General features: G+C 40.1%; 1 protein-coding gene across 1 annotated transcript in view; it reads left to right on the plus strand.

Moving 5' to 3' along the window:
- The first annotated feature begins 3380 nt into the window (after positions 1-3380).
- Positions 3381-11351, plus strand: part of dntt (deoxynucleotidyltransferase, terminal) — a 246633-nt gene continuing 238662 nt past the window's right edge. The window contains exon 1 of the mRNA XM_048609074.1: positions 3381-3592. Within this exon, the coding sequence (XP_048465031.1) occupies positions 3381-3592 (212 nt within the window). The remainder of the gene's footprint in view (positions 3593-11351) is intronic.

Genomic DNA, 11351 nt, shown 5'->3' on the forward strand with positions numbered 1-11351 from the left:
TCTTCAGTTTATTTATTTTGGCCTGTGCAAATTGCATAACTCCAGTTGTTGTTAAACAGCTTCTCTGCAAGAATTTGCACAAGAGATGCCGGTTAACTAAGAACATAATTCAGAGCTGTCAATGCAACGTGATATTGTGACTTTGTGAGCATTTGCAGACAATATTTGTTTTTTGGATCATTGCACTTATTCACTTGTTCTCTGCAGTACTCGATCAAGGCATTGTAGCTTCACATTAGTGCACACACTGCAAACTGTCTTGACAGCCCTCTCACTTCATTCAGAGGTTGAACTGCCACCGCATCATATGCTGTGACTTTGGGAAACTCTTCAAATTATCCTTTCTTCACAGCTGTCCTGCTGAACATACATTGTTCTTAGTCCCATTTCAATATCTTACATAATTGACACCTGTGTACAAGCATCATCCATTCCCAGATTTTCTCTATGAACAACACAATGCTGTTCCGACTAATGTTTGATTTCTTGCTGCAAGATTGCAGCTACTCCATGTTTCTTTCCCAGCATAAAAGAGACTTTGAGGTAAATACTACCATCTTCTGTAAATCAACTTCATTGTTAACATAAAATTACTTGATCGCTGTCACAATGGAGGCAATATTGCAATCAGTCAGTTCCAAAATTCCTGCAAAGGTAGTCTTTTAAGCAAGTTTAGATTCTGGACAAAATTTGTTGTTCAAAATCAACCCTTGTTTTACTGAAATCTCCATACTTTCATCCACTATCAAGTCATGAAATGGTGATTTGCATAATTCATCCAAGAACTGTCTCTGTATGACGAAGACGATACACTCTGAAAATTCTAAGGCATAATTCTTGCTGTGCCAGCTCTCAGTAATTGCTGTGCATTTCACCACGTGTTCATCAATGTCTTGCATGGAAAGCATGGACCCATTCGTCTTTCCGACAAGTATGACATTATCAGTGAGAAGTTTCATCACATCACGATCATCCACTTCAAGATAAATGAATATCTCACCAGTTCATTCATTCTGTTTGTGTTGAAGATGGCATTTCTGTTTTGAAGACTTCTGAAAGCCATTCCCTTTCAAAATATGCATAGGATTTCTTTTTTGAAGATTCGTTTGCTTTTCTTTTGGAACCATTTTAAACTTATCAAGAAAACAAAATTTAAATTTTGGAAGAGAAATGTAAGCTGCCATTTGAGTCAAATGTTACTTCCTTCTGGAGTGGCTGCCTGCTTCCTGGATCTCATGTCTGATCCTCCAGGTCACTGCTGAGACAACTGTAAACTCCCTAGGATCCTCCAGTAATATGACCTGGCACTTTTTCCTTTCTGGAGCTGCTTCAATGATGTTTATGAAATTTTTCTGGAGCTGGAAGCAGTTGTGTGGCTGAGGACTGAATTCCGAAATCCTGCGCTTTGTTCTGGCATCTGGTGGATCCTGGGATTCATGGGCCATCTGTATGCAGCTGTCTGGAAGGTGCTTTATGATGTTCTGGGAAGGATTCCTTCATTGGCCGTTTGGATGCGACCATCTGGTGTGTGGACAATCATGGACTGTGCATGGATTCGTTTTCCTGGTGCACGGCTGTGAAAGCACACAATCTACAGGGAGTGTTGGTCACAGCCACGTTTTGGTGCACGTCTCCATCATTTCAGCTATCACAACCACACATTCAGTGACATTCAGAGGATTAGATAGGGTGGACAGTGGGAGCCTTTTTCCTCGGATGGTGATGGCTAGCACGATGGGACATAGCTTTAAATTGAGGGGTGATAGATATAGGACAGATGTCAGAGGTAGGTTCTTTACTCAGAGAGTAGTAAGGGCGTGGAATGCCCTGCCTGCAAAAGTAGTAGACTCGCCAACTTTAAGGGCATTTAAATGGTCATTGGATAAACATATGGATGATAATGGAATAGTGTAGGTTAGATGGGCTTCAGATTGGTTTCACAGGTTGGCGCAACATCGAGGGCCGAAGGGCCTGTACTGCGCTGTAATGTTCTATGTTCTATGTTCTAGCTTGCTCTGTCTGTTGCAACGGAGGTCATGCCTCACATCAGGCAAACCTGGAAACCTGAAGGTGGCAGTTTGGCGGGGTGAAGTGGTTGATGGTAGTGGTGCCTGCATTACTGTATTCCCCGAGCTTCCTCCTAGAGATATCCATACATGTGTCCCTTGTCCTCCAGAAAAGCTGTTCAGGCCATGCTGAGAGCAGATAGCAATGCACACAGCACAAAAAACAAGTGTATACTCTACACAGCAGGATTTTCTCCAAAATATTGCTACAAGTGGCGCTACACAAGGAAATTTCAAGCTTTACTATTCTGTGTGAAGATATATATAAAACAATTCTCTCAAAATTATCCTTGTAATGTTTTAGTATTAAGAATGAATTGTTAGAGATTAATGATTATAAGTGATGAAGTATTAGAGAAATGCTTTCTAGAGCGATAGCTTTGATCATTAATGCTGAGTTCACTAATTCTAAGTCATTGTAGCAATATTAAACAATAAGAACAATAACCTGCATTGACATAAAGATCTCAAGGCTCTTCACAAAAAAACTTAATCAAAGAGATGGGTTTTAAGGAGCATCTTAGAGAAGCCATAGAGAGCCCGAGAAGTTTAGAAAGAAATTCTACAACTTACAGCTGAAATTGCTCTCAGAATCCTGAGTTTAAAGGGTTTTTGATGTGTCTGTGTGTGTGTGTGTGTGCGCGCACGCATGCATGTTAGGTCACCTGTGTATAATGATTGGGTTGTGTTACCATTGAGCTTCCAATCAAGTAGCCCAGTATTACCTAAAAGCTCACACTTAAAGAATGGCTACATGACTGCAATGGATTGTGAACCTCCAAGAGAATTCAATGTCATTGAGATAATAGGGAAGGAACACTGGTACAGAAAATATTTCTGTTTTATATTCTCAATTCAAGTGTGTTCTTTTTCAGATTAAAACAAACTTTATGCTTGATCTAATGTTTCTAAATAGTGGGAGACATACACATAGATAATCAAAACATATCCTATGAATCACCTTTCCAAGACAGAAAGGAAAAAAAGATGAAAAAGAGTACTATTTTTGTTGACATACCTGGCTCTGCAAGGTTATGAAACGGAATTATATGTATCATTTTTCAAAAGTTATGGAAGAAGAGTATTTTTATGAGGTAATGCTGCAAGAATCCCCAAAGGGTTAAAATCAATAAACTCTGATGCTTGTGCAGAAACTCAGTGACCCCATTCTTTAATTGGTTTGCAGAGTTTGTTTAGAAAATCAAGGGAGGTGACATCACTGAAAGACGTTTAACTAAGTGCAGAGAAGGTGCAGGTGACAGAGGCAGTTGACAGCAGATAGTGTAACTTAACATTAAAGCAATCCCAAAAAAAATGAGCTTAGCAGGAAGCCTGGGAGGAATGGGAATCATACCAAAGAGGAAAAGGCAGAAAGCGACAAAAGTCTGCAGTTCACAAAGTAAACACGAAGTCAGATTTCAAGATCTGACCATATTTATTGTAGAAAGAAAAATGGGATCAAGTAGAAGATCGTTTCTGATGGATTTAGCACGCAAGAAAGGATTCAGAGTCGAAGATGTCATGAGGTACACACTCTGGTTGATGTACTAACTTATCTATTATCTTCTTAACGTGCCTTCCTGAAAATATGTGATGGGGGCAAGCAGATAGCATGACGATATTGACCAGTTGGAATTTTCAAGATGCTATTCAGAAAATCTATGAAAATGCACAGCAGAAAGTGATTTGTAGCATGTTAAACATGACTACAGTTGAACATTTTGTTACATAAGATTTTTGTATATAATCTATGGCCCATTCTCTAAACAGTAAAGAACTTATTGAATACAATAATGGTAACAATGCTTTGTCTTACTTTTTTAATGAAAAGAAACATTGATATGCATTCAGTAAATGGAAGGTTGTATGAGGATTCTTCTATCATCAAAAAGATTTTTTGTCTCCAAAGAGTGAGTAGTTTGAAAATTTTTTGATATGTGGAGATAAACTCAAACTACAACGAGTAACATTCTAATCACTTACTCATAGCTTGTGAACCTTTTGGTTCATCAACGGAGTCAATTGCTTCCAAGTACTTATCCTCGTTTCATAGGAGAGTCATAATTTACCAGAAAAAATAACTTTGTAAGGATTTACTTCTGAAGAATATTTACCCAATGCACGAATGAAAAGATGAATGACAGAATGCTAATTTGATTTGAACTGGTTTTGCAGAAAATAATAAAATATTTAATTATCTCAAACATCATTGGTATGCCCAGTAGATCAGTTAGCATGATGAAAACTGTGCCAGCATGCTTTTGTTTTCCATGCATGAGAGAAACACTTGCAGTTAATTTGTGCCTTTTTTGTGTTTTTTTCTGCACAGTTTACAATGTTGCCACAATGCTATGTTTTGTGCCAAGTACAACCACAGACATGACTGCACTGTAGAAATGATGGATCAAGCCAGATGTCAAAATCCCCAGTGGTATAGCTAGGGTGTATGTGACAGGAAGATAGGGGCTTAATAATTGTAAATTATTTTTCTCCAAATAAAACCACAGGAAGACGCACTATGAAATTTCAAACTGTAATTTTACACATGAAGTATTACTTCAAACTGAAAGAATTATTTATCACACTATGAACTTTACCATCTGGCATCAAAATATTCAAACAAATATGATCTTTTAGAATTAAAAATACTACAAGAAATTACTTGTACAATTTTAGAGTTTAAAATGTGTGGTGTCAGGCAGACTAAATATCATGACATTATGATTTTCCATTTCACCTTTTCTTCAAATTTAGTTTATTTGTTTGCAGTTTGCATAAAGCCAGGAAATATTAGTGGCAGTGAAATGTAATATATATGTCATTCAGGGAATGCAACAATGGCTTATTAGACTGTTTCCTGGCATGTGGAATATCTTTTGAGAAGGTATTATAAAACCTAGACATTTATCCGTAGCATTTAGAAGAGGTGAGTTTGTTAAAAAAGACTCATTATTAAGTATAAGGTTTTTGGAGGGCTTGTTAGGGTAGTTACATTGGACCGCAGGACTTAGAAGCAAGTGTAGGCCATTTGGCCCTTCAAGACTGCTCCACCGATCCATAAGATCATGGCTGATCTAGTTGTGGCCTCAACTCCATTTTGCTGTCTGTCCCCTCTAACCTTTGATGTCCTTATCAATCAAAAATATGTCCAACTCAACCTTGAATGTATTCAATGATCCAACCTTCACTGCTTTCCGGGGAAAATAATGACACTCTGAGAGAAAAAAAGAGTCTTTCCATCTTTAAAAGTGAGACCCATTACTCTTAAATGGGGCCCCTAGACTGAGCTACTCCTACAAGGTGAAACATTCCCTCAGAATCTATATCCTCAGAATTTTATGTTTCAAACAGATCACTTCTCATTCTTCAAAACTCCAGTCAGTACAGGCCCAAACCTGTTCAATCGTTTTTGTTAGAATAATCCCTTAATCCTAGGAATGTGTCGAATGACCTTCTTTGATCTAAGGCAATTATGTCCTTTCTCAGATAAGCAAAATTGTAACCACTTTTCCAGACCTCAGCAAGGTCCTGTACAGCTGTAGTAAGGATTCCTTATTTTATTAGCGTTCTCCTTGCAATAAACAACAACATTCCATTTGCTTTCCTAATCACTTGCTGCATCTGCAACTTCACTATTTTGTGTTTAGTAGTATTTATGAAAGGCTCTTCTACTCTGTGTCGTTATTTCACCTCCCTATCTCTGTAAGAAAAAAAAAGGCAAGGGATTCAGAATCTCCTCAGATCAGGGACTGACTCTGAGCTGGGCTGGTCACAGCCAATGTACTGTGCACATGTAGATGAAGGTGACTTAAAGAGAAAAAAATTATAAAAAAATAAAAATGAAAGGCTCTTCTTCCAGGCTGGAGAATCTCGAATGACAGATTAACCATTTAAAGCATTGGAGGCAGCCCAGAAAAACTTCACTAGGCTGATTCCAAGTATGGAAGGATTGTCTTGTGAGAAGAGCTTGAGTAGATTGGGTCTGCACTCATTGGGGTTCAGTAGAATAAGAGGCACCCTTATTGAAACAGTAAGATTCATATGAACATAGTAAAATAACTCCACAAAGGCCAGTTTCCCATCATTAAGTCAACATTTATTTGCACATGCCTAGTACATGACACTTACATAGCTAGCACCAAGCTGTCACCTAGAGTGAACAGAACCCCGGATGGGGATAGCGGGAACTGCAGATGCTGGAGAATCTGAGATAACAAGGTGTAGAGCTGGATGAACACAGCAGATCAAGCAGCATCAGAGGAGCAGGAAGGCTGACGTTTTGGGCCTAGGCCATTCTTCAGGAATGGGGGAGGGGAACGGGGTTCTGAAATAAATAGGGAGAGAGGGGGATGCGGATAGAAGATGGATAGAGGAGAAGATAGGTGGAAGATAGCTCTGCAGAACACCTACGCTCGGTTCGCACAAAACAACTGCACCTCCCAGTCACGAACCATTTCAACGCCCCCTCCCATTCCTCAGACGACATGTCCATCCTGGGCCTCCTGCAGTGCCACAATGATGTTACCCGAAGGTTGCAGGAACAGCAACTCATATTCCGCTTGGGAACCCTGCAGCCCAATGGTATCAATGTGGATTTCACAAGCTTCAAAATCTCCCCTCCCCCTACTGCATCCCAAAACCAGCCCAGCTCGTCTCTGCATCCCTAACCTGTCCTTCCTCCCACCTATCCCCTCCTCCCACCCCAAGCCCCACCCCCATCTCCTACCTACTAACCTCATCCCACCCCCTTGACCTGTCCATCCTCCCTGGACTGACCTATCTCCTCCCTATCTCCCCACCTACACTCACCTCTACTGGCTCCATCCCTGCCTCCTTGACCTGTCTGTCTCCTCTCCACCTATCTTCTCCTCTATCCATCTTCTATCCGCCTCCCCCTCTCTCCCTATTTATTTCAGAACCCCCTTCCCCTCCCCCATTTCTGAAGAAGGGTCTAGGCCCGAAACGTCAACTTTCCTGCTCCTCTGATGCTGCTTGGCCTGCTGTGTTCATCCAGCTCTACACCTTGTTATCTCAGAACCCCTGACGCTCCTGTTTATATCTGTCAGCCAGGCCTCCCTGATTGAACCAGGTTTACAGCCCCAGTCAGGAAACTCATATTCTATGAGGTCCATCTGGCTGACCTCATTGCAATCACTACATCCCCCCACCCCCGACATCCTGGGACGTGGACCTGTTCTTTTTCTTAGAGCTTCTCCTGGTTTCCGCACCAGGTCTGGTTCCATTGACTCTGCCTCGGATTTTGTTGCTTTCAAACTTCCTGATTTCTGCCTCTACCTTTGCATGGAAGGCAAATGGCACTGGGAGGGCCTTGCAGAATCGTGGAATTGCTTCCTGGTCAATATGTAAGGTGGCCTTGGCTCCTTTGATAGTCCCTAGACCTTCCTCAAAAACCTCCAGATGTTTAATTAGGACTTCACTCAGTCAACCATTTTATAATTGAAAACTATAGAGCCAATCAAGTTGAATCTTTGTTAACCAATTTCACCCCATCAAACTTGGGCCTGAGCGTTTTACTACAATCACTGGTAACTGAACCAGCTGCTTCTCAAAAGAGACCAGAACTGAAGTTGTACTCTTAATCTGTCGGGGCTCCCCGGTACAAGTTCTCAGCTGGCTGAGGTCTGACGCAAACTTAAGGGTTTGAGTCCAGCACAAATTTTGGTAAAGACTGGTTCCGCAATCAGTGATACACCGCACCTGTATTGACCTCAATTAGAGCTGCGTGACCATTTAACCAGATGTTTATTTTGATTGGTTCTGATTTGAATATTGCTAAGTATTTTAATTGTTCCAAAGCAGCTATTGGTGGACCTTCCAGAGTGTGCACTCTCCTGGACACCAGGAATTGTGACTGGGAGCAAGAAATTCAGCCCTTCGAGACCACTCCACCATTTAACATCATCATAGCTGATTTCATCTAAACTCCACTTTCCTGCCTGCTCCCCATACCCCTTTATTCAGCTTTTCATCAGAAACATATCTATTTCTTTCTTGAATTGTTGATTGTTTCTGCCTCCACTGCACTCTGGAGCAGTAAGTTCCACAGATTCACAAGTTTCTCCTCAGTTTGAACCTGCCTCCTCCTCACTCTGTATTAATGACGTGTTTTCAAGACTGTCCAATAAGGGGAAACATCTGTTCCATGTTCACGTTATCAATCCCCTTTTAGCATTTTATATACCTCAATCAGATCCCCCCCTTATTATTCTGAATTCCAGCGAGTACAAGCCTGATCCATTCAACTGCTCCTTGTAACACAGCCCTTTCATCCCTGGAATCAATCTGGTGAACCTCCTCTGAACTTCCTCCAGTGCCACCACATCCTTCCTCAAGTAAGGAGACCAAAACTAGATACAATATTCCAGATGTGGTCTCATCAACATCTTACATAATTGTAACAACACTTCTTTACTTTTATAACCAGTCCTTTTGCAACAAATGCCAGGATTCCATTTGCCTTAATTATTATATGCTGCACCTGTATGCCCACTTTCATGCACAAAAATGCCCAGATCCCTCTGTACTGATGCATTTTGAATGTGCTTCCCACTTACATAATAGTTTTGCCTTTTTGTTTTTCTGGCCAAAATGGACAACCTCGCACCTTTCCACCATAAACTCCATCTTTATTCTGGCCCATTCTTCTAGCCTTTCAATATCCACCTGTAAGCTCTTTATCTCCTCATCACTGCCTGTCTTCCCACCTATTTTAGTTTCATCTGTGAACTTTGCTATGTTACATAACTGTTCCTGTGTGTAGATCATTTATATAGATTATGAATAGTTGAGGTCTGAGAACTGAACCCTGCAGCACCCCACTAGTTACAATTCCTCATCCAGAGAAGGATCCATTTATCCCGACACTCTGCTTTCTGTCAGTCAGCCAATTGTCTACCAAACCAATAGTCAACCCTTAACCTCCGGGATCTAATCTTCTGGATCAGTCCTTTATGTGGTAAATTATCAAATGTCTTCTAGATATCTAGATATACCACATTCGCCAGATCCCTACTATCTCCACCTTGTTGATTACATCCTCAAAAAACTTTAAAAGGACACTTGACAGGATAGTTGCAGAAAAGTTGCTTCCCCCTGTGGAAGAGTGTAGGACTAGAGGACATAATCTCAGAATTAGGGCTCACCCATTAGACAGAGATGAGAAGGAATTTCTTTTCCAAGAGGGTGCTGAATCTGTGAAATTCTTTACCACAGAAGGCTGTGGAGGTTGGGTTGTTCAATATATTCAAGGCCGAAATACACAGATTTATAATCAATGAGGGAATCAAGGATATGGGGAAATGGCAGGAAAGTCAAGTTGAGGATTAGCAGGTCATAGAAACATAGAAGTATATAAAATAGAGCAGGAGTAGGCCATTCAGCCCTTTGAACCTTTTCTGTGATTCAGTATCATGATGGCTGATCATCCAACTTAGTACCCTGTTCCCACTTTCTTTCCACACACTTTAATCTCTTCAGCCTAAAAGCAATATCTAATTCCTCCTTGAAAACATTCAGTATTTTCTCAGCTGTTTTAATGGGCAGAGAATTCCACAGGCTCATCACTTTCTGGGTAGTAAAGAACGTTCTCCTCCTCTCAGTCCTAGATAGCTTACCCCAAGATCAACCACGTTCTCATTGAATAGTGGAGTAGGTCCGATGGGCTGAATGGCCTACTTCTTCTACTACATTTTATGATTTTACTTAACACAGATGTGAGGAGAAATTTCTTCACAAAGCAGGTGGACAATGTTTGGAATTCTCTTCCCTAGGGTTATTTGGACGTTTAGTTAATGCATTTTTCAAGACTGAGATCAATACAATTTTGAGTAGTAGAGGAGTCAAGGAACAGGGTAGAAAAATAGAATTGATGTAGAAGTTTATCCATAGTCTTGTTAAATGTACAGGAAGTTTGAAGAGTCTTATAACCTACTCTGTTCGTACTTCTTATGTTTCCAAAGTTTATTTTGTAACTCACGTGTAGTATTTATGAAAATCCTCAGTTGGGCAAAGACAAGATAATACTACATTGGTACAATTTTCCTCGTAGCTATTATGTAACTGAGAGCCATGTATTGGAAAAATAGGAATTACAACCTTAATAGAGATTATTGCTTTGTGTTTTACATGATGGGATAGTCCTTCTTCTGAAATGTTTTCTAGCTTTGCCTTGAGACAGAAATAGAAAGAAAAATGACTCATCCATATTTCATAAAAAATAGAAAAAATAAGATGAAATAGAATGAGAACAGCAAAGAAGCTACACTTCTGATGGTGTTCCTATATTACTGCAGTAAAGTGAATAAAAGGCATACACCAAGGAAACCTTCCAGCTGATCACTCACAAAATCTTAGCAGTGCAATGAGCGAGAGCTTAACAATACTCAAGAACTAGAGATCATGTGGTAAGTCACTGGGAATGCCTTATGCTTCATCCTTGTTCTCAGTATGTGGGGTCAATCACTTTTTCTCAGCCATCCATGACTTGATTGGCAAATACAAGCATGTATTGAAGAGGTGAGTCCAGTGTATGGGTTTTTACATGGAATTATACATGGCATCATCTTGAAGTCCAAGTTGAATATCTTTAATGCAAAATGTTCCCAACTTATTGCTCATCTGAGATACATAACATATAACAATGGCTTTTGGAAGAAACTACAGAAATTCCATGCATGTAACTTATGACATATGCATTGCACACAAGACTGTGTAAAGAAAAGAAATAAATCACAGGGCTGTACAAAAACTGTATTGCGATACTTCAATTACCCAAATATCAATTGGTATGATGTTAGAATAAAGAGCAAAGAGTGGGGGAATTTTTCCGAATGTGTTCAGGAATTCAGTATGTTCTCAGGATAAAGAAGGTATTGCTAGATTTAGTGTTAAGCAGGGAACTGTGTTGTGTAAGAGGGATCATCATATCATAATATTTAGATTAGTAATAGAAAAATAGTAAGCGATAATATAAACTGGAAGGTCAAAGTGGAAAAGGACTTTGGAAATGAAAGTGGACTCCTTTCAATGAAATGAGAACGGACCTAGCTGAGGTAAAATGGAATCAAAGGTTGATGGTGATAACTGTAATGGGACAATTTTTCTTTAAGGAAGAGATGGTGCAATTGCAAGCTGGGTACATTGCAACAAGAGAGAAAGGTCGGGGAACCAAAAACAGCATTCCCTGAATGACAACAGAGGTAGAAATAAAAGGGGTAGTAGGAACTGCAGATGCTGGAGAATCTGAGATAACAAGGTGTAGAGCTG

Source organism: Rhincodon typus, chromosome 20 (assembly GCF_021869965.1).
Source record: "Rhincodon typus isolate 14 chromosome 20, sRhiTyp1.1, whole genome shotgun sequence".
Taxonomy (NCBI): domain Eukaryota; kingdom Metazoa; phylum Chordata; class Chondrichthyes; order Orectolobiformes; family Rhincodontidae; genus Rhincodon; species Rhincodon typus.